General features: G+C 33.3%; 1 protein-coding gene across 1 annotated transcript in view; it reads right to left on the bottom strand.

Annotated features, from left to right (window-relative positions):
- Window positions 1-24897, bottom strand: part of LOC148952035 (chitin deacetylase 8-like) — a 199642-nt gene that overhangs the window by 53031 nt on the left and 121714 nt on the right. Inside the window, exon 4 of the mRNA XM_089089492.1 lies at window positions 17326-17594. Within this exon, the coding sequence (XP_088945618.1) occupies window positions 17326-17594 (269 nt within the window). The remainder of the gene's footprint in view (window positions 1-17325; window positions 17595-24897) is intronic.

The raw sequence follows: 24897 nt of genomic DNA, 5'->3' as shown, positions 1-24897 counted from the left end.
AATAGGACATGGCCGAGGGATAGAGAGAATTCATATCGAGGAAAACTGCATTTGATTTTGTCCCCGTCTTCTCCCCCGTGGGATCGGTTTCCAAGATACGGTCTCCGTGAAAAACAAAACCCCCCCTCATTGACCTTTCGATGAACAGATGCTGATCAATGTCAGTGATTAGCCCAATTTTTTCCCCACCAATTTTCAGGATGAGGTCCATCACTAGATGAGGCGAAGAATAATAGTAACCCAAATCAAGATTAAACTCCTCATAGATTTTATCCGTATTTTTACACATAATGTCTAAAATAGTTAACACGTCACTCGACAAATACAGCTTGCAGTAGTCAAGTCTATTTTTACACTCTCCCTCTGACCAAACTTTTTTAGCAAAACTGTATTCCTTGGGGGTGCAACTACGATCGTGAAGACTGTCGTAAAACGATTCAATTGAAGGAATAGTCTCCTCGGCGAATTCGACATGGAGCAATAAGGGTCATAAGAATATATGCCCTTGACTGTTAACAAATCATATACATCATTTGGATATTATTGCTTGAGTAGGGGGACAGCATTTCTACCGTCATCGTTTTTCTGCACTAAAACTAAGTCGCTAAATTCTTTGGGGAAAAAACACTATGACTCTAAAAAGCGAATTTTATCCTTTTACCCCACGCAGGCTTCAAAATATGACCAGCCAAAATACAAGACAATCAACTGTTCTTAGGATATATTTATTATGTTTTACGTAAGGAAGTCCATCACAAATGCACCATCCTCCTCGTCACCATCATCATCCACTGTTCCATTTCTTTGAAGATGTGCCAATGCAGGTAGCACAAACTTCAGATCGTAGTTAGAGTTATGTATAAAAACCGGTAGAAAAAGTTGTTGTTTAATTTGTAAATTACACAAATTATGAGCCCACCCCCGATAGTTACTTTTTCCCGTTGAATTGGGGTCAATAAGGTGATCGTGGTCCTGCACCGCGTCTTTTGGGGCAAGGACACTCCTACACACCCAGAAAATTGGCCCCTTTTCCAACGCCAGGTGCTCTTTATCCGACAATGTCATCGGATAATTAGTATGACGTAATCGTGAAATTGCTCTGTTCGCCGTTTTTATTAAAGAAACCAATAGCTTTTCCATACTGCCCTCCTCATCCATAGTTAAAAAAAACTCTTCCAATAGCATTTTATTGTTGACGTCGCGACGGGCGTGCGCATAGTAACACGCAACTAGTTTGTGTTCCTTGACTATATTTGGCCTTGATGGGTCTGATACATCAACCAGTCTTGTCTCACAATCTAAAGAAACTTTATAAGACTCCAGAATAGAATTTTGAAAATTTTTAAATTGTAAAATGTCTTTGCCTTCTACCGGCATTTCAATTCTCTGATTTCCATGAAGTTTGCAATGCCCCATGTGATCTGAAAACGTTCGCTCAGATCTAAATGGGGAGAGGCAAAAGGGGCAATAGAAACGTTCACTTTCTGAACGCATTGAGAGAGGAGTCGACTTATTGCAGTAACGGGGAAAAAATTACCATAAGAATTTACATCTTTGGGAGGCTGGTAAATAATCCATACACAATTTTTAACATTTTCCTCCATCGGTGTCCTCACTGAATACAAAACTCCTTTTCTATCCGGTTTTTTCCCCCATCTAAAAATTCAATTTCGTATTGGAGAACAAGCCACCCCCCCCCCAGAAATTCATTTGCTGTAAAAAAAAAGCTTAATTCATTAAAGGGACACGGAAATTTTCCATAAAAACAATAAAAATATACATTAGGGAAATTTTTACCAACCTTAAGTGCAAGTTTGTCAATATTTTTCATTGTTGACTCTCGTTTTAATGTCCTATGGGCTGCCGCTAAAAATGTATAATTGAAGCAATGAAGTCCTGTGTTAAATTTAAAACCCTGAACCCCTCCTGTCACTAAAAAATCCTGGTGGCATTTTATTCTTGTACCTCTCCCTACCCTTAAAATAAAGTTTTTTTTATATATGACGAGATTCAGATACCTGCGTTCAATGTATAAAATGGTTGAACCACTCCCTCTATCGGTAATTGTATAAAAATGTTAAAGTCGTTTACTTAAACATTTGAAAAAGTTTTCTTAAAATTAGTTTTGACATGGGTATAAGGTCTGGTTGCCTGTCGAAAAATGAAAATAAAAAATGTCCCCGTATGTCCCCTTTTGTAAATAAACTTTATGATTCACTGATGCTTTAAGTCCCCCTCGACCTCCCCAATTCTGGATCTGAATATCAATAAGTGCTCGAATTCTGTCGATATAGCTATGGAGATTTTTCACGGGGTCAGTTAAAATATCGCCAGCGTTTTCTTCGGGAAGGCTAAAATCTAACCTGTATGTTTTCAAATGGCTTAGAGCAGATTCTAACAGATAAAAATCAGGCAATTCCGAGGATGTAGTACTGTTTTGATGTCCTGACCCAGTCTGTTCAATCACATTGGAGGGATGTGACATGAGGTCCCCTAGTACATATTCTAAGGTGTTTGGGGACAATTGGTCAAGCCAGCCTGTATTGTCCTCTGATAGAATTTCGTTATAAGGACCCAGTTCAAATTTACATGTAGCATCATCATCTAAATATTCACGCATGAAACTATCTGCCCACTCTGGGTCCTCAAGCATGTCAATATCACAAGTTAAGTCCTCCAGGCTGGCCATTTCCCCAAAAACATCATTAAGGAACCCCTCCTGTCACTTCATAGTATCTAGAACCAGTTTATGTTCATCCCTGAGCTCTGGTGGTGGTGATAGTCTTGGTACTGTAAGTATACGTGCATCATCACTCACTGGTGTCGGTGGTAGTTATATATTTGCAATCTGTGTAAAAAAAAGGTTTTTATTTTGTATGTAAAATAATCATTATTTTTTTTTATGGTTAATAAACTTTTGTAAATTTCTCATAGTCATTTTCCCACCACCTGAACAATTAAAAGAAGAAGAAAAAAAGTTAAATTGTCTTTTGTAATTAATAATTTCAACTTAACTTGTTAAAAAAAATATTTTTTTTTTTTTTGTCGTGCAATCTTTTGACTTTTCTTAGGTGGGTACTTTAGAAAATTATACTGATAGAAAAATTAAATTTTTTATAACAAATTTTTTTTTTTTAAATTAAAACGAGAAATATGATTCCAATTAAATTCCTTGAGTCTCTTCATTATAACTGTCAATGAAATTTGACCATTGTTCGACTGACGCAGTATGCTGTACGAGCAGTTGCTCCTCGGCTTCAGTTAAAGGAAAGGAACTCCATATGTCGGCGCTCGGTGGTGTTGTTACTTTCTCAATAATCCGTATTTTCCTCTGTCTTTTGCCAATGGATTTTTTTGACCTGGGCTAAATAAATACTTGTAAGAGATAATAACTTTTTTCTCCGTCCATATCAACAATTAAAATGTTGGATGCCCCCGGTTTAGAGCCCCCCCCCAAACCCCTCCCCGGGGGAACCCTTGGGAACCGGGGGCTTCCTTCGAGGTAGGAGGATCGATACCCTTTCCGAGTTGGAGGGGGTATAAGCATTCACAACACTTCAAAGCGAAAATTCTCAAAGTATTTTTCTAGAAAATTTCAAAAAGTAAATTTTTTTATTGATATTTTTCAAAAATAATCATTATTTCTTGTTAATATTATATTCATAATAGAAAATTATTCAGAGGACTCTTCTTCTTATCTTATATACATATCATGTTTCAATAAGCTTATTTATAATTCAAAGTAGATTAAAAGCGATGGGGTCTTTGATAAAGCGAAAATGGTTTTAGTGCAATTATACCAGTTTAAGGCATTTAGAATTCAAAGTAGATTAAAAGCGATGGGATCTTTGATAAAGCGAAAATGGTTTTAGTGCAACTATACCATTTTAAGGCTGGCTCGCCGATATTGAAATATACAAACTTTTAAAATTCATTATTGCAATAAATGTATCTTTGTTATAATTTAAACTGTAAGTTTTTTTTTTATATTTATAAATTCATTATAATAAATCATTGATATAAAATTATAATTTTGTTCAATAAAGAAAATGAAATAGCTTAGAAACAAATTTTAAGTTTTTAAAAAGCTATGCGCCTGAGAAAATTTTGTCTTATTTTTTGAAAATAGAGATAGAAAAAAAATTATGTATATACTGACAAATTCTGACTAGCCTTCTATATCTGAACTCCTTAGCATTACTTGAGGGGGGTTTACCATGGTACCACCGTGGGGGTCAGAGGGCTCTGTCACTATAAGGTTGGTGCTCGAGGCACGATCCTGATCGTGTGTAACTGTTCTGTCTACGTTGATAACAGACGCTTTGGTGGGCTGTATTAATGAAGGTTCGCCATATTTAGCTTTCTTATCAGACGGGGGCGTATTGCATGTCTCTTATTCCTCCTTTAAAAAAAAAAAGACAAAAAAATTTATCATGTAGCAAAAATGCATTTTGAGTTTTTTTGGAAAATAATTCAGTTTATGTTAGACATTTAAAGTAGTGTAAAAAACATCTTGATTTCAAAATCAGGGGTTTTCAATTACTTTTTTGAGCAATTGAATCTTAATTCGACAAAAACTGGGTTTGCCACGAAATTTTACAAAACCTTACTTGAGTCTTTTTTTTTTTTTTTTTAATTGGGGGGAAAAACCACCTAAAATTGAATGAATTTTAATGAAAAAAAAACCGTCGGATACAGAGTATCATAAAAATCTATTACATAGATTTCAAGCTCATATCTGCAAAAATCTGCAACTTTTGTATTTTTTGTCAGAAGAAAAATACAGGAATATAGAAGTTAATTTGTAAAAGATATCCATTTAGGAAAAGAAAAGTAAAAATTTTTTTCAAATAAAAGATGAATTAACTAAAAAAACGAAAAGAACTTAAATAAAAAGAAAGTTTTTTTTTTTAAAATGAAATTAAGTCGCGTCCTTAAAAAGTCCCTTAATCAATAACGAACTTACTGGGACGGTCCCCCAACAACTATCAATTATCTTTAAGCTAAATTTTTACCGTTTCTCACAACTTTTTTTTTTTTTCAAAAAAAAAAAAAATTTAGAGTAAAGTTATAATCATTACGATTTAAAATATATAATTTTCATAAAGTTTATCTATAGAGGTAAAAAGTTACGCTTATGATAAAAATTTTTATTGTTATCGAAAAAGGTTGACAACGTACTACAAAACTCAGATAAATATAATTAAAAAATAAAAATAAGATAGCACGAATCTATAATTTAAGCGCGCAGAAATGTTGTTCCCAATTACTGTACAATAAAATTTATAAGTTCATTGTGAAGTAACCCAAAAAAAAAAAATGGTGGGAATCTAGGCCCCCCCCCCCTCCCACACTAATTTTTTCCCAAATTCATCCGCCGTGACATCGGAATTAGACAAACCCCGTTTATAGCAAGAGCCTGTGAAATTTAACCCCCCTCAAAACTCTCACACTCTTTGTAACACGCAAGCTTTTCATTCAAAGCAGAAAAATATATCATGTTATGAAAAAGCTTTATTTCTTAATGATAATGAACTGTTTTTCAAAACAATTAAAAATTTTAAAAAAAACGATTATGGATATATTTTATTTACATAATAGAAAAAAAAGAGTGCTTTGACGTTTAGATCTACTACAGTCGTCATTGTATTCTTAGGGGGTAGGTTTGGAGGGGAGGGGGGCTTTCCCTCGGTACAAAGAATGCACTATTACAACGTTTTTCTTTATTTTTTTTGGGGGGACATAAAATAATTAAAAGTGTAATAACATTGAAAAAATACAAATCCATTGTTTTCAAAATTTAAAAAAATATGGTGTACTATAAACAATGTCTTAATGCGTAATGAAAATTGGAATGCCATGTCAGGACATTATATCGGGTTTTTTTTTTAAATTAAGTACATTGTAGCATTACAAGTTTTTTTTTTTTTTTTATAAAACCTACTAATAAAGTTATTATATTGGACAAACTGCGAACTTTATCTAAAAAAAACATTTATATTCCTTGAAAGAGTGTAATTACCTTTTTACCTAACAGAAAAACCTGTTTGGTACGGGGGCCTGAGCAAAATGGTACCTTGGTATATACTCATAACTTGCTCTTTAATGAGTTCCACAAGCAAATACGAGACTAGAACTTCATGTTTTGCTTCAACTTCATTCAACGTAACCGATGAGCAAACCAAAAATAGTCGTAATGTTTTAAGCCTCAAAACAGCTGGACAAATTTATCATAAAATCTATTTAGCGGCACACCCATCACAGACCCTAGAAGGTGATTCTGAACCATATTCATATGGCCAAATGTACTTTTTAGACCCCAATGGAGATGTTAAAGAAAGAACATCTTCACACCTTTTAAATTATTAGATCAGTCGTAACCAAACAGATCTGTAGGAAAAAACATTGCGAGACACAAACAGCTATCTTAAAGGTTACATGAAATTGCAATATATATATATATATATATATATATATATATATATATATATATATATATATATATATATATATATATATATATATATATATATATATATATATATATATATATATATATATATATATATATATATATAAGTGTTTATTTATTGGTTGGATTTGAATTTTGCTTAGAAATTTAATATGTAGAGGGGCCCCCCACAAAATTCCAATCGTGCCCCGCACCTAGTCTATTTGGCCCTGCTAGTTGAAAATATATCCCTCCCACCTGTATAATATTGATTTAAGTTCCCTAAGAATAAAGTGTTTTAATAATGTTTGTAAATTTGTTTATTAATAAACTTGTATGCACAATAAAAAGTTTTTGTCCTTTAGATTCCTTGTTCCAGGATGAATATTCAATATATTTCACTAATGCAATTTATGCATCTTGTAGCCTATCTACAAAGGTATGCTCGTTTAAAATTGCTTCTAATATAATTGTAAAATTCTACGTACCGAAGAGAAAAAGACTGACTTTTGACCGTATATGAAGGTATACCATGTTCTGGCCATAAAGATGATAAAATATTGAAGAACAAAAACGTCTCTTAAAATATTACTTGACATCCCAATTGTGTACCGTGATTACGTAACAGTCACGTGCGCGCTGCCATTGGTTTACACCAAGGTGTGTACCCTCCTTAGTTACAAGCAGTGGTTCCCCGCAGGCCTCTGAACTCTAACAAGTCACGCGAGATTTCGTTATTTTTAATAAATCAATCAAGCCCGGCAAGATACAACGTAGGTAAACATTCCCTATACCATTACATAACAAACAACGCCCTATTACGGGGCATTCAGGTGTACTATACCATAACATAAGTATTTTAGTATTGCGTGTACAAACTCTTGTATAATAAACCGTCTTTATTCTTGAAAAATCAATACTGAATAGCGTAACGCCTCGTCTTTTTTTCTTGAAAATAACGAGAAATTTTTTGGCTGCTATCAACAACGAAAACAAAGACATTGTGTGTAAAGCAGAAAAAACCTATGTGATTATTGGGCTATGATCAATTTGGACTATGTCCCACTTGGGAGGGACCTGAGGCTTTTTTCCTACACCCTTAGGTTTTTGAACAACAAAATACTTTGACGTAAATTCTTCGTTTGCATCTTGATTTGGTGTGCCCTGAAGGTTTATCCTTACATCGATAAGTTTTTAAACATTTGACAAAACAACCAAAGAAATCTTGAAGAAAACATTTGCATAAATAAACCAACAATTGGATGTTAGAGCCCCGTCGGAATCGACTGTTAGGGCCCACGATGGAGTTGGATGAGAGGGCCCCGCTGGAATTGCCCTCTAGGCCCTCCCCCCCCCCCCCATTGGAATTGCTTTCTAGGGGCCTGGTGAAATTGGTTGCTAGGGCCCCCGGTGGAGTTGTGAATTGGATGCTAGGGACCCGTTGGAATTGCTCGCTATAGCCCCCTGTTGGAATCGTTTGCTGGGCTCCGGTGAAATTGGATGCTAGGGCCCTGTTGGAGTTGACTGCTAGAGCCTCGTGTCTTAAATGTTCCCTACTGGCAGGCCCCTGACGATTTTTTCCTAGACCCTTAGGTTTTGGAACAACCAAAAAACCATGACGTAACGCCTACATTTGTATCTTTACTAGCGGACCCTGAAAGTTTTTCCTGGCCCTCGTAGGTTTTTAAAAATTAAATATAACAACCAAAGAAACCTTGAAGAAACCATTTGCATAAGTAAACAAACAATGCCTTATTACGTAACAAAAAAGTGCGCCTTGATGAAACTTAACCAAATAAGCTTAAAAAAGTTGATGGTTATTTGATGTTTTTTCATGGTTATATGATGCTGTTTCTGTTCTGTTCTGTACGTTGATGGCTGTTTGATGGTTATGAGTGTTGGTCAATTTGTTTGTTGTTTCTTGGATGTAGACAGTTCAACACCAATTGATGAGTGTTGGTCAATTTGTTTGCTGTTTCTTGGATGTAGACATAATTTCAACAACAATTGATGAGTGTTGGTCAATTTGTTTGTTGTTTCTTGGGTGTAGACATAAGTTCAACAACAATTGAAGATTGTTGTCTCTGTTATGTTTGTGGATGGTTGATGATTTGATGTTTTTTCATGTTCTGTTCTGTTTGATGGTTATTTGATGTTTTTTTTCATATTTTGTTCTGTTTGTTGAGGGTTATATGGTTATTTCATGGTTTTTGTTTGTTGATGGTTGATGATTTGATGTTTTTTTTCATGTTCTGTTCTGTTTTATGGTTATTTGATGTTGCTTCTGTTCTGTTTGTTGATGGTTGTTTGATGGTTATGAGTGTTGATCAATTTGTTTGTTGTTTCTTGTATGTAGACATAAGTTCAACAACAATTGCTGGATAATCGAGTCTAACGGGACATGATCACGTGTCTCCTTCAAGGTCAATCAGGGAACTTGGAAATACTGTGGGGAAAATGCACATGCGCACTGAATACCAACGGGTCATATAGACGATGTTATTGATCTACGAAGGGGACAAGATCAGACTAGATTTCTGGGAAATTGATTTACATAATCGCCAATGTTGAAAATCTGACGCGGAATTCTAATGTATCGTAAGGGGATTAAGAAACGAAATGGTTTCTCTACTTTAGTTTCAGAGATAAATTAATATTCTATTTTTAAATATGGCTTCTCTGGTCTTTAGTGTCAGAGATAAATTAATATTCTTTTCAACCCTTAATTATGTAACTAGGAGCATCTTAGATATTTTTTCAGAAATTCAAACGAGATACAAGACAGTTTGAATATGTTTAACATGGGTAATGGTTTCCTGGGAATTTTAAATGTGACAGCGCAGGGACGCCAAAACAAAGGAACTTTCAGAAATTATGTTTAGGGATTATTTGTGCAAAAAAAATTAATCAACATTTTAGGGATTTTTTGGGCGAAACAGTTTGAAACATTTTAGAGGATGATTTGGGGTGAAACTCTGTGGTCGTTATATTACAAAACTTCCATTTGAACAGTGTTGTAAGGTTCCCTACCCCAACCCCAAGGGCCCCTCCCCAACTTTTTGCCCCCCCCCCCCATTTTTTTACACTTTTTTTGCGTGCATGAGACACAGAAGGGACCCCCCTCCACGCAACTTTTGCCCTCTCCCCAATTGTTTCTTAATACTTTTTTTGCACGCTTGAGACACAAAAGGGCTCCCCCCCCTATAACTTAGGTTATCATGAGCGCTCTTGATAACCTAAGTTAAATGAACGTAACTTAAACGTGGAGAAACCTAACTTTTTTGTATGTAAACCAAAACAAAATATTCCATGTCTAGCATTTCAATGAAAAAATGTGTTCAACACCTAGCTCTTTACACTAAAGTTCAAATTCTGATATTTTCTCTGGGAAAATAGAATTGATCTGTAACTTATTTCATTTTCATAGAAGAAAATTCAAAAGAGAACTTGAACTTTTCTTCACTTCGTTGAGAAAATTTAGAATCAAAGTGGAACTTTTTATCTTCATGGAAAATATTCACAATCATAGTATAACTTTTTCTATCTTCTACGGAAAAATTTAAAAAAGAACTTTTAATTTTTTTATGTCTTTTGGGAAAAATCAGAACTGAAGTGGAAGCTTTTTATTTTCTCTGGAGAAATTAGAATTGAACTGTAAGTTTTTTGGTAAAATTCAGAATTGAGATAACTTTTCACGGTCAAAGTATAACTTTTTCTATCTTCTATGAAAAATTTGGAACAGTACTTTAAAATTTTTCATCTCTTTGAGAAACATCTGAACTGACTATGAAAATTTTTATTTTCTCTTGAAAAAATAGAATGGATCTGTAACTTATTTCTTTTCATTGAGAAAATTCAGAAAGGATCTTGAACTTTTCATTACTTTGTTGAGAAAATTTAGAATTAAAATGTAACTTTTTATCATAATGGAAAATATTCACAATCATAGTATAACTTTTCCTATTTTCTACGGAAAAATTTAGAACAGAGCTTCAAATTTTCTTATGTCTTTGTGAAATTAACAACTGAAGTGGAAGCTTTTTATTTTCTCTGGAGATATTAGAATTGAACTGTAAGTTCTTTGGTAAAATTCAAAATTGAGCTAACTTTTCCCGAATAAAATATAACTTTTTCTATCTTCTATGAAAAATTTGGAACTGTACTTTAAATTATTTTATCTCTTTGAGAAAAATCTGAACTGAATTTGAAAATTTTTATTTTCTCTGGAAAAAATAGAATTGATCTGTAACCTATTTCTTTTCATAAATAAAATTCAGAAGAAAACTTGAACTTTTCTTCACTTCATTGAGAAAATTTAGAATTAAAATGGAACTTTTTATTTTCATGGAAAATATACACAATCATAGTGTAACTTTTCCTATCTTCTATGGAAAATTTTGAACAGTACTTTAAATTATTTCATCTCTTTGAGAAACACCTGAACTGACTCTGAAAATTTTTATTTTCTCTGGAAAAAATAGAATGGATCTGTAACTTATTTCTTTTCATTGAGAAAATTCAGAAGAGATCTTGAACTTTTTTTTCACTTTGTTGAGAAAATTAAGAATTAAAATGGAACTTTTTAGAATAATGGAAAATATTCACAATCATAGTATAACTTTTCCTATTTTCTACGGAAAAATTTAGAACAGAGCTTCAAATTTTTTTTATGTCTTTGTGAAAGTAAGAACTGAAGTGGAAGCTTTTTATTTTCTCTGGAGATATTAAAATTGAACTGTAAGTTCTTTGGTAAAATTCAGAATTGAGCTAACTTTTTACGAATAAAGTATAACTTTTTCTATCTTCTATGAAAAATTTGGAACTGTACTTTAAATTCTTTTATCTCTTTGAGAAAAATCTGAACTGAATTTGAAAATGTTTATTTTCTCTGCAAAAATTAGAATTGATCTGTAACCTATTTCTTTTCATAAAGAAAATTCAGAAGAAAACTTGAACTTTTCTTCACTTCATTGAGAAAATTTAGAATTAAAATAGATTTTTTTGTTTTCATAGAAAATATACACAATCATAGTGTAACTTTTTCTATCTTCTATGGAAAAATTTAGAACAGAAATTTTTTATGTTAAAATTTTTTATGTCTTTTGAGAAATTATGAACTAAAGTGGAAGCTTTTTTTCGTTTTCTTTGGTAAAATTCAGAATTGAGCTAACTTTTTCTCTTCTTTAAGAAAATTCAGAAGAGAACTTGAATATTTTGCACTTCTTCGAGAAAACTCAGAATTAAAGTGTAGCTCCTTATCGTCATGGCGAATATTCACGATCAGAGTATAACTTTTTTCTATCTTCTACAAAGAATTTGGAACGGAAATTTAAATTTTTCATCTCTTTGAGAAAAATCGGAATTGAAATTAAGAAAATTTAGAATTAATATGGAACTTTTTATCTTCATGGAAAATATTCACAATCCTATTATAACTTTTTCTATCTTCTATGGAAAAATTTAAAACAGAACTTAAAATTTTTTATGTCTTTGAGAAATTAAGAACTGAAGCGGAAGCTTTTTTCATTTCCTTTGGTAAAATTCAGAATTGAGCTAAATTTCTCTTCTTTATGAAAATTCAGAAGAGAACTTGAACATTTTTACACTTCCTCGAGAAAACTCAGGATTAAAGTGTAGCTCCTTATCGTCATGGCGAATATTCATGATCAATGCATAACTTTTTTCTATCTTCTATGAAAAATTTGGAACCGAACTTTAAATTTTTTCATCTCTTTGAGAAAAATCGCAACTGAAGTTAAGAAAATTTACAATTAAAGTGAAACTTTTTATCTTCATGGAAAATGTTCACAATCATACTATAGCTTTTCCTATCTTCCACGGAAAAATTTAGAACAGAACTTTAAATTTTTTATGTCTTTGAGAAATTAAGAACTGAAGCGGAAGCTTTTTTATCATTTTCGTTAGTAAATTTCAGAATTGAGCTAACTTTTTCTCTTCTTTAAGAAAATTCAGAAGATAACTTGAAGAATATGCACTTCTTCGAGAAAACTCCGAATTAAAGTAGAGCTCCTTATCTTCATAGCGAATATTCACGATCAACGTATATCTATCTTCTATGAAAAATTTGGAACAGAACTTGAACTTTTCTTCACTTCTTTGAGAAAATATATAATTAAAGCTGAACTTTACCTCTTCTTGGAGGAAAAATTCAGAATCAATGTATCAAGAGTAAAATTTAGAACAGAACTTTAAATTTTTTCATCTCCTTGAGAAAAATTGGAAGTAAAATTATAAGAATTTAGAATTAGAGTGAAACTTTTTATCTTCATGGAAAATATACGCAGTCATAGTATAACTTTTCCTATCTTCCACGGAAAAATTTAGAACAGAACTTTAAATTTTTATGTCATTTGAGAAATTAAGAACTGAAGTGGAACCTTTTTTTTCTTGAAAAAATTGAATTGATCTGTAAGTTTTTTTGGTAATTCCGAATTGAGCTAACTTTTCACAATCAATGTATAACTCTTTCTATCTTCTATGAAAAATTTCGAACTGTACTTTAAATTTTTTCATCTCTTTGAGAAAAATCAGAACTTAATATGAACCTTCTTATATTATTTGTAAAAAATATAATTGATCTGTGACTAATTTTTTTTTTATTGAGAAACTTCAGAAAAAAACTTGAACTTTCCCTCACTTCGTTGAGAAAATTTAGAATTAAAGTGGAACTTTTTTTTTTCATGGAACATATTCACAACTATGGTATAACTTTTTTCTATCTTCTATGGAAAAATTTAGAACAGAACTTTAAATTTTGATATGTCTTTGGGGAACAAAAAACTGAAGTGAAAGCTTTTTATTTTCTCTGGTGAAATTAGAATTGAAGTGTAAGTTCTTTGGTATATTTCAGAATTGAGCTAACTTTTCACGATCAGAGTATAAGTTTTTCTATCTTCTATGAAAAATTTTGGAACAGTACTTTAAATTTTTTCATCTCATTGAGAAAAATCTAAACTGAAGTGGAAAATTTTTATTTTCTCTGGAAAAAATAGAATTGATCTGTAACTTATTTCTTCTCATATATAAAATTAGAATTAAAATGGAACTTTTTACCTTCTTGGAAATAACTTGTTCTGAAATAATATAATAAAGTCTTTTGAAAAGTAATGCTTGGTGTTGGGGTATGCAAAAAGTTGTAAAGTAAAGTTGTGGGTGATAAGGATGAGTACTTCAACTTTAAAATGGGTTTAGGAGGGATATTAAGAAAGGACCTTGTTCTAAAAAAATATATTAAAGCCGTTTGAAAAGTATTGCTTGGTGTTGGGGTATTCAAAAGCCATAAAGTAAAGTTGTGTGTGAAAAGGATGAGTACTTCAAGTTGTAAAATTGGTTTAGGAGGGACATTACGTAAAGAACTTGTTCTGAAATAATATAATAAAGCCTTTTGAAGAGTATTGCTTGGTGTTGGGTTATGCAAAAAGCCGTAAGGTAAAGTTGTGGGTGAAAAAGATGAGTACTTCAAGTTGTAAAATTGTTTTAGGAGGGACATCACGTGAACATCTTCTTCTGAAAAGATATAATAAAGCCTTTTAAAAGTATTTCTTGGTGTTGGGGTATGCAAAAAGTCGTAAAGTAAAGTTGTGGGTGAAAAGGATGAGTACTTCAACTTGTAAAATGGGTTTAAGAGGGATATTAAAAAAAAACTTGTTCTGAAAAAATATAATAAAGCCTTTGAAAAGTATTGCTTGGTGCTGGGGTGTTCAAAAAGCCGTAAAGTAAAGTTTTGGGTGAAAAGGATGATTTATGTCAACTTGTAAAATTGGTTTAGAAGGGATATTAAGAAAAGAACTTGTTCTGAAATAATATAATAAAGACTTTTGAAAAGTATTCCTTGGTTTTGGGGTATGCAAACAGTCGTAAATTAAAGTTGTGGGTGAAAAGGATGAGTACTTAAACTTGTAAAATGGGATTAGGAGGGATATTAAGAAAAACCTTGTTCTGAAATCATATAATAAAGCCGTTTGAAAAGTATTGCTTGGTGGAGTATTCAAGAAGCCATAAAGTAAGGTTGTGGGTGAAAAGAATGAGTACTTCAACGTGTAAAATTGGTTTAAGAGGGACATTAAGAAAAGAACTTGTTCTGAAATAATATAATAAAGCCTTTTGAAAAGTATTGCTTGGTGTTGGGGTATGCAAAACTTCGTAAAGTATTGTTGGGAGTGAAAACGATGAGTACTTTAACTTGTAAAATGGGTTTAGGAGGGATATTAAGAAAGGACCTTGTATTGAAATAATATAATAAAGCCTTTTGAAAAGTATTGCTTGGTGTTGGGGTATGCAAAACTTCGTAAAGTATTGTTGGGAGTGAAAACGATGAATACTTCAACTTGTAAAATTGGTTTAGGACGGACATTAAGAAAAGAACTTGTTCTGAAATAATATAATAAAGCCTTTTGGAAAGCATTGCTTAGTATTGGGGTATGCAACAAGTCGTAAAGTATTATTGGGAGTGAAAAAGATGAGTACCTCAACTTATAAAATAAGTTTAGGTTGAATATTAATAATAGAACTTGATCTGAAATGATATATTCGGGAGGGGGGGGACAAAAAGTTGGGTGGAGGGGGGTCTTCTGTGTCTCAAGCCTGCAAAAAAGTATAAAAAAATGGGGGGGGGGGCAAAAAGTTGGGGGGGGGAGGGGAGCCCTTCTGTGTCTCAAGCGTGCAAAAAAAAGTATTTAGAAAAAATGGGGGGGGGACAAAAGTGGGGGGGGGAGGAGGAGGGGGTCCCTTCTGTGTCTTCTGCGCTCAAAAAAAGTGTAAAAAAATGGGGGGGGGGGCAAAAAAGTTGGGGGGTCCCTGAGGGTGTGGGTAGGGATCTTGCAGTACTGTTCAAATGGAACTTGTGTATTATAACGACCACAGAGTTTCACCCCAAATCATTCTCTAAAATGTCTCCAACTGTTTCGCCCAAATAATCCCTAAAATTTTGATTAATTTATTTCGCCCAAATAATCCCTAAACGTAATTCCTGAATGATCCTTTGTTTTGGCGTCCCTGTGCTGTCATATTTAAAATTCGCAGGAAACCATTTCCTGCGTTAAACATATTCAAACTGTCTTGTATCTCGTTTGAATTTCTGAAAAAATATCTAAGGTGTTCCTAGTTACACTATTAAGGGTTCGAAAGAATTTTAATTTATCTCTGACACTAAAGATCAGAGAAGCCATATTTAACAATAGAATATTAATTTATCTCTGACACTAAAGTAGAGAAGCCATTTTGTTTCTTAATCCCCTCATGATACATTAGAATTCCCCGTCAGATTTCCATCATTGTCGAGTATGTAAATCAATTTCCCAGAAATCTAGTCTGATCTTGTCCCCTTCGTAGATCAATAATATTGTCTATGTGGTTGGGTGCGCATGTGCATTTTCCCCTCAGTATTTCCAAGTTCCCTGATTGACCTTGAAGGAGACACGTGATCCTGTCCCGTTAGACTCGATTATCCAGCAATTGTTGTTGAACTTATATCTACATCCAAGCAGCACCAAACAAATTGACCAACACTCATAACCATCAAACAACCATCAACAAACAGAACAAAATCAACAAACAGAACAGAAACAACATCAAATAACCATCAAACAGAACAGAACATGAAAAAAAAACATCAAATCATCAACCATCAACAAACAGAAACCATGAAATAACCACATAACAATCAACAAACTGAACAGAACATGAAAAAACCCATCAAATCATCAACCATCAACGAACAGAACAGAAACAACAACCCTCAATTGTTGTTGAACTTATGTCTACACCAAAGAAACAACAAACAAATTGACCAACACTCACCAATTGTTGTTGAACTTATGTCTACATCCAAGAAACAACAAACAAATTGACCACCACTCATCAATTGTTGTTCAACTTATGTCTACATACAAGAAACAACAAACAAATTTACCAACACTCATAACCACCAAACAACCATCAACATACAGAACAGAACAGAAACAGCATCAAATAACCATTAAAAAACATCAAATAACCATCAACAAACAGAACAGAACAGAAACAACATCAAACCATGAAAAAACATCAAATAACCATCAAACAGAACCATGAAAAAAAATTAAAATAACCTTCAAACCATGAACAGAAACATGCATAAATTATGTATAGTTCGTATCAATAGATGCATTCCTACTATGTTGGTATGTTGTGTCAAAGAAAACAATTCATTGTTTACTTTTTTCTTTGATGATTTACCTTTTTAATTACCTTTTTTATTTCCTTTTTGGATTTGTAGGAAATAGTAAATTAGTTTTTTGTGTTGTTGTTAACTTTAAGTTAAAAGGTGGCTAGAATAGACAGTCACCCGCAGAACTTATTTCTTTTATGCGGTTGTTTAGTTCTTATACAATACTTTTGTGTTATTTTTTAGTGAAGTAGAAGAAAGTATCTGTCTAAATGTATGATGTCATTATTCGTTTGCATTTTCTATTACTTTAGGATTTAGTTATTCATCCATGCGAGCACACTTTATTTTTATTATTTATGTGATTATTCACTTTTTATATTGGGTTTATATAGGGCTGGGGTTTCATTTATTAATTGATAGTAATTTTGTTCGTTTGGATTATCTTATTACTTGATTTTGGAATGTTTTAGTATGGCTTTTAATTATTTTTCCAGAAAAGAAATCTTTAAAAATAATCACTGAAAAGAGTACTGGAACTCTGCAGTGGAACTCCAATACTTTCAGCGTTCCTTCACTTACTCAGTGAAGTGGAGGCAAGGCCCTCGGGAGACTTGTTTTTATCTACAAGTGGTTGGGACTCTATGTCTCCACTGATATGTCTTCTCAAATTTCTTTAGTGATATAATAAATAATAGATTCGACATACATAGGACATGAGTCTGCCATTGCGCAGAATTCCTCATTTTCCAAGGCTTGGAGGTTCACCATAGGTAAAATCCAAAATCCTGGATGTGACTCCACAGGGCAAGGAGGAACAGCACAATCTTGGGTTGTTCTATAGTCCAAGGTATATGGCCACAGTGGAGGGTCAATGTAGTTTCTTGTTGGAAATGACATGTCGTATTGTATACCAGCTTCAATGAGGGCTTCAATCATGTTATCTCCACCAGGCTGAAGAAATGGAGCTCGGCTTCCCTGCAAGTAAAAATAAGTTTTAAAGCAAATAAGTTTTGAGGTTAATACTGATTTGAAACACTTAATTTGTATTGTAAATGGATTTGTGAATTATCAATGTGTTTTCCCATGCTGACCAATTGTCTGCGTTGCAAAGGTACCGATCTCCTGATTCGATGCCTTCGACCAGGAGTGCAATGCATGGCAGGGGGCAAATAATGAATTTATGAATTGGAGTGGTTTTAATTTTGAAAATTGGCGTTGTTTGATAAACTGGAGAAGTCTCCAAAGGAAGAATTAGATGGCAATCAAAATCTTACCGATGAAATTATACTTGGGTGAAAACCCAGCAGTTAACTTTTGACACCCATCCTTAAAGAATGAAACTGTTAGTTAAAATTGATTATGAATCGCTTAGTTTATTTGCTATTGTTTTCCCACATTACCAATTACATCAAGCCAACAAGAGTAAGTTTTTGTGTGAAGGCACATTGGGTCGAGAGGCTTGTTATTGTTATTGTTTAATTGTTGCATCGTAATTTTATCAGGGATGAAGTGGAAGTTTATACTATTGACTTACAAATTACAACTAAAGGAAAATTTAGCAAAGCTATCGAAAAAACTACAGTTTTTCTTATTTCTTGATCACTTAAAAAAATTAATACCTTAAATGAACCGAAATTATCATATTTTAGGGGAGGATGCCCTACTCCCTTTGAGATGCAATAGAGAATTATATAACATTTACTGCATAAATAAAGTATGAAGGCACTAGACCCTTAAAGTTCAAACCGGCGGTGCTGATCTCCGATTCAGGGCTCCTCAGCCAGGAAGGACGTTGGGGGGTTAGGGGCCGGCCATTCTCTAGTCTCGCAGAGCCTTTCTGCTTACCTTCATCTGGTTTCTTCAGGCACTCATTTATAGCCGGATTGGCTCTGCCTAAGCTTAAAGAATCACACACTTGACCCGCATTTACTGTAAGCATATTTATTACTCGAATCAGTAGTTATTTCTTGTTTCTCTTTCTTAGTGTTTTCTTTAATGTCAAGGTCCATTCCTATCACACAGGGCAGGGGCTAAGGGAACAGTAGTTCTTTGTAATAACTTTTACCCTCGAATATTTTTAGCATAAAAAGATTTTATTGTATAAAGTCAACAGTAACCCTCTTTAGGGGGTGGGGGGTTGGAGAGAAGGATGTAAAGAATCATTCTCCACTAAATCGTCTGTATTTGAAAACCTTGGGTGAGGTTTGTAGATTAATTGGAATATATACTTTCATAGGTCAACCAGTATCTGCAGCCCAGTAAACAGCAAACCGAGTTTAGTTGTAAACAAAATTAAAAAAAAACAAAACTAGTCTTCAACGAGACTATTTCAACAATACAAATTTTAGAACCTTTTTTTTGCAGCTGAAATTTTTCTAAGTAAAATCAATTTTTTTGTGTTCTGATTTTGTATATTAAAACAGACCTGAAAAGAGGATAAAACTAATTTAAAAATTAGAGGAAAAACGATTTTCTTCTGATGGAAGTTAAGAGCAAAGGTGAAACTGAAAACAGAAAAAAATAAAGGTTTTGCTGTCAATACACTACTTATCTCTAACAAGTTCTCGAATAAACCAGTTCACAATTTTTTTTCTAGGTTCGTAAAGTTTTGAAAAACGAGCGTTTACTCTCATCAATTTGTCCCTGACTATGGTATCAATATTTTTCAGCATAGGCCTAGTATTAAATTCTGTAAAAAAAAAAAAAAAAAATTGTAACTGAGAAGTCATTGAGACCAAGCAAAATTACAGATTTATTTCTTTGCTACTGTATGGTGTAAATATATCAATAAAACTAGTACAAATAAACCAACTAGTTTTGTTTCCCTATGTTTCTAGGATTATAGAAAACTAGCGCTTTAGCCCACTGAGAACACAAAATAATATAGGAGTTTTGGTACAGTAAATGCAAACCAATTAAAGACACTTTTTACAGAATAAAAAATAAAGTATTTTGGGATGGTTGCTTTATTTTACTTTTTTTTTTAAATATGGTATCACTTCTGCACAATGGCTCAGTTCAATGACTGGCTCTGGTTTTGGTTCTGAAAAGGACAAGTCATGATTAGTTTGTTGACAAGTTCGAAGTAAAACCATCTTGATAGGACTAGCTTTAGAATTTGTATCATAGCTGAAAATTCACTGTTATATAGAGAGGAATAACCAGATTTCCAGAGTACATATTATATCTTATTCCATCTTCATTTCAAGTAATACTTAAGCATATTTCTTACAATTTAAGAATGTAAATTGCTCCTTATTTTTATTAATACTCGCCAGACCGTACGGCAACCTGATGAATAAATCTAATATAATTTTGTATATTGATAGTTACTGATGTAACAACTGGCTCATTGCTATAAAAAACTTTAAAGATTAGTTTATTGTGGTCAGGCTACATGCTCACTGTTGACTCCTAAATCAATATTCCTGTTTTTTATACTTGACTTTTGTGTTTTGAGTAAAGCGCTAGTTTTCTATAATCCTAGAAACATAGGAAAATATAATTAGTTGGTTTATTTGTGCTAGTTTTATTGCTATGTGTTAGATAGGCTGATAAATAATAATTTTTGTTCGTTTTAAGTTTCAACTACACTCTATACTTCCCTCGGAAAAACTTAGTTTTTTTAAAATTAATGTTTGCTCGTTTTGATTAAAATTGAATGTAGAAACAACGCTGACATGATCTTTTTAATTATACGGAATAATGTATGTTCGTCTTAGGTTTTAATGGCACTCCTTAGTTTCAGTTGAAAACTCATTTTTAATATAGTTTCTAACTATCACCGATCTAGGGAAGATAAGACACATCTAGAAAATACTGCAAACAACCTTGACAGCTTGGAAAAACTTTCATTATATAACATGAAGTTCATCATCCGTTGAACTCAAGAACTTTTTTTTTTTTTTTTTTTTTTTTTTTTTTGTGTTTGGTATTTTGCTTGTATTTTTCATCCTTTGTTATCTTATGCTGTATTTTGTAGACTAAATGGTGAAATACTTTGTACAGGTTTAATCACTGAATAAAATAATTCATTCTCAGGAACGTTTGTTTTTCGAAGAGCAAAAAGCTGTTTTTACTCGGCCGACTTCGCCTGAAAAAGCCATGACGAAGACAGGGCTTTATAAATCACCTACTGACTAGTAGAAACTAGTAGGCTTCTGTAACAAAAGAGAGCTGTTTAATGGCTCGTTTAAAAGCTTATATTTATACCTAATCACTTTTCATAAATTTGACTTGATAGTACACTCCCATAAAGTGCACTTTCGGTTGTTTCCCCCATTTTTTTAAACGAAAAAAGTATCTTTTCCAATGAAATTACCAAAAAAGGTGTTTTTCTAAATCTAGGCAGGAGCAAAAACTAAGGGGACAAGAACGTCCTTTCTCCTCAATTACCACCGATAGAACTAGCACACAGGCTTCATCGCAGAGTGAAGTTTAAAGGTTCAATTCAAAACTATTGATCATTCAAGCTTAATTTTTGCTAGATTTTCAATTAAAAAGTTTTTAGTTTTAAATGATCTTTTTTCGGAACAATTTTTTACTTTTAAGGTGAGTTGGCGATTTATGAAACTTACTAAGAGAGTCTGGAGGGGGAATATAGGTGAGGGGTATAATAAACCTCCAGTTAAGGGCTTTGGACCATAATTATTGCAATGGTACAGTTTTATGCTTCCAAACTCTTCCAATTAAGAAGTGGTCCAAAAGTGCCGTTTTTAGTGCTATATAGTACCTTTGGACGGTAAAATTGATAAAAAGTACGTAGATATGAGTAATAGGTTAAAAATGAGCCTTCCAGGGATATACTTTTAAAAATAAGTGCAAAATATTTGCAAAAATAGTGGATAATCTGAAAATTAATCGTAATCTAAAAAAAACGAGATATAGATCTGTAATTCTTTGCTTTAATATCGAAATAGATTTCTTTTGTTTAAAAAAAAATAATTTAGTAGCAATGAAGAATCACTAAAACAATAGATATTGGACCTTTGAACTATGTTGAACAAAATGACTATATCAAAATTTTGATTGGATGGCTTCGGGGGGGGGAGGGCCTGTGGGGAGGGGGAGGGCTAGTTGCCCTCCAATCTCTTTGGTCACTTAAAAAAGGCACTTGCAAATGTAATTCTCTTTCGAATGAGCTATTACACATCTCTCTATGATGCTCTAGCCACCCCCTAGCCCTGCTAGAAAAAAAGGAAAGAATAAAAAACGAGAGATAGATCAGTGCTACGGATGCAAACCAGCGATTTTCTTTTTTGCTCAAGAAGGGGGACTGTAATTTCCATGTAAAAGGTTTTTGACCATACTCATTCCAATGGTACATTTTTCATTTTGATCTAACGCCATTTCCGAGGGGTTTCAGGCTTTTTTCGAAATTACCATAAATTTCTTTTCGCAATAAACTTATACTTTTAGGACGAACCGAAATAATAGTTACCATTCCTGAGTCAGTGTCAGATAGATTTTTCTTTTTTCACCAGAGAGTTTTTTTTTCAAAACTTGTTTTTTAACTTTTGGTAACTTCAAACCAAATCGGCTCATCGCTTTTTTGTCGAAACCACAATAAATTTCTTTTCACAATTAACTTATAGTTTTAAGACAAACCGAAATAATAGTCATCATTCCTCAATCAGTGTCAGATCACAGTTTTTTTTACTAGGTGGCTTTTTTCTAAACGCTGTTTTTAACTTTTGGTTACTATGGGCTGTGGTTCGCTCTTTACAGAATTGCAGTTGCCGCTGTAACCATGATATGTAGTTTCTCCAAAAATGTTGTCAAAACTAAGATAAGCCTATATAATTCAAGTATCCACTGAAACAGGTCAGTTCTTTTAGTATATCTTTACCTTTTTCATTACTATATGGCTCGTTTTTCAGTTTTCTCTGTCATTTCCACTTTGTTTGGGAAAATTGCCTCCAGCTTTGACCCCCCCCCCAGAGGATTTTGAAAAAATTACGTCATTTGTTGGTACCATAAGTGCCGTTTTTACAGCCATTTGGAACTTGCTGATGGTGGAATTTATAGGAAGGACGTAAATATGAGCAATATCTTTTCTATGAGCTACTGAAAATCTGTCTAAGATACCGGCGACACCAATACGCCCAATAACAATACGTCCAAAAAAGTGATTTTCCTTGTTGTTCGAGGAGGGCGTCTGTAATTTACCTGTACAATGTTTTCGACCATGCTGATTCCAATGGTATACTTTTCATTTTGATCTGACCCCCTTTTTGAAAGGTTTCAGGCTTTTTTCGAAATCACCAGTAGTTATGTGGCAATTAAAGAGAGCGGGCAGGTGGGACATTACTGTGTCAATCTAAGAGAGCGGGCAGGTGGGACATTACTGTGTCAATCTAAGAGAGCGGGCAGGTGGGACATTACTGTATCAATTAAAGGAAGAGGGCAGGTGAGATATTACTTTATCAATTAAAGGAAGAGGGCAGGTAGGACATTACTGTGTCAAATAAAGAGAGAGGGCAGGTGGGACATTACTGTATCAATTAAAGAGAGAGGGCAGGTGGGAAATTACTGTGTCAATCTAAGAGAGAAGGCAGGTAGGACATTAGGGTAACAATCTATCAGAGAGGGCAGGTGGGACATTACTGTATCAATCTAAGGTAAAAGAAAGGTACGTATTGTCATATGGTTGATGTTTTATTTAACGTTTTTTTGTATGGATGTTTTATGTTTGTGGATGTAAGTATTTTCAATCATCATTCCAACGAGGCCTTCCCCTTGCATTCCAACGGGGCAGTAAGGTAGGTGTTTTATTTAATGTTTTTTTTGTATGGATGTTTTATTGTATGGATATATGGAATTTTATTTTAATAGTTTTTTTATTGATGTCATTTTATTGTACTCTAATAATGACATGTTTTCTTTTCAAACGATACGATTTTTTACATTCTAAGTATCTTCCCATTGATTCTTATGAAATTTGTTTTTGATGTAGGAATTGAACGTGAGACCCGTGATATTCTAAGGTAAAAGAACGAAACGCTAATCGACTGAACCAACAAGCCATTGAACTTATTATGATTTTAGAAATACATCCAATGTATTGTTTCAGGGTTATTGCCCAACTGATGTTAAGCGTCACAATATCGTAACAAGTTCATTCCATTGAACTGGGACAAGTTCAAGCGCATTCAATTTATGAATTGGATTTTTGATAGTTGTTAAAAGTGATCTGTTTCGGAGCATTTTTAGGCATCTTCGGGAGAATATGCATACCACGATGATTTGAGATGCATACTGGACAGACTATTTCTTCTGATGCTTTGGCCCCAGGTCCTACCACTATCCCTCAACCCTATCCCTACACCCCTCCTTCCCTCAACCCCCTCAAGTCATCCTCCCCCTCTCACCAAATTTTTTTTTACATGGTATTTTTTTCAGCTTTTTTTGTTCTTTGAAAAAAATTAGCTTCACGAGGAGAAAAATCAGTGTACGAGTTTGGCGAAGAGAAAAAAAAAATCAATATGCAACAAGTTTCACGAAGAAAAAAAACAGTCCGCACACAACAAGTTCCACGAAAAAAAAAATATGCATGCAGTATGTGAAAAAAATCAATGTACATGTTTCACTAAGAGAAAAAATCCACCTGCAACAAGCTTCACGAAAAAAACAGCATGCTACAAATTCCACGAACAAAAAAACAATCAGCACGTAACAACTTGCATTAACAACATCATTTTCAGAAAAGAGAAAAATCAATGTACAAGTTTCGAGAAGAGGATAAACAAAATCACACTGCAACACGTTTAACGAAAAAAAAAAAATCGACAAGTTCCACGAACATAAATTGGCGTTCAACAAGTTCAATGAACAAAACCAGTTTTCTCAATGAGGAAAATCATTGTAAAAGTTTCACAAAGAGAAAAATCAACATTTAACGTGGATCACGAACAAAGAAATATGCATGTAATAAGTTCCATGATCAAAATTAGTTTCACTAGGCGGAAAAAAAAATCAATGTACTTGTTTCACGAAGAAAAAAAAAAAACATGCAACAAGTTTCAGGAATAAAAAATCAGCTCGCAACAAGTTCCACGACTAAAATGTGTTTAACGGTGAGAAAAATAATTTTTTAAGTTTCTCCAAGAGAAAGAATATTAGCCTGTAACAAGTTTCACGAAGAAGAATCAGCACTCAGCAAGTTCCACAAACATAAATCAGCACGATCAAGTTCCATGAACAAAATTTGCTTCTAGAGAAGAAAAAAAGATCAATGTGCAAGTTTCACGAAGAGAAAAATGAACATATAACTAGTTTC

Source organism: Artemia sp. Qi Xiang Cuo, chromosome 5 (genome assembly GCF_049724085.1).
Source record: "Artemia sp. Qi Xiang Cuo chromosome 5, ASM4972408v1, whole genome shotgun sequence".
Lineage (NCBI taxonomy): Eukaryota > Metazoa > Arthropoda > Branchiopoda > Anostraca > Artemiidae > Artemia > Artemia sp. Qi Xiang Cuo.
The sequence above is the reverse complement of the archived record's forward strand: the minus strand, read 5'-3'. Positions and strand labels throughout refer to the sequence as shown.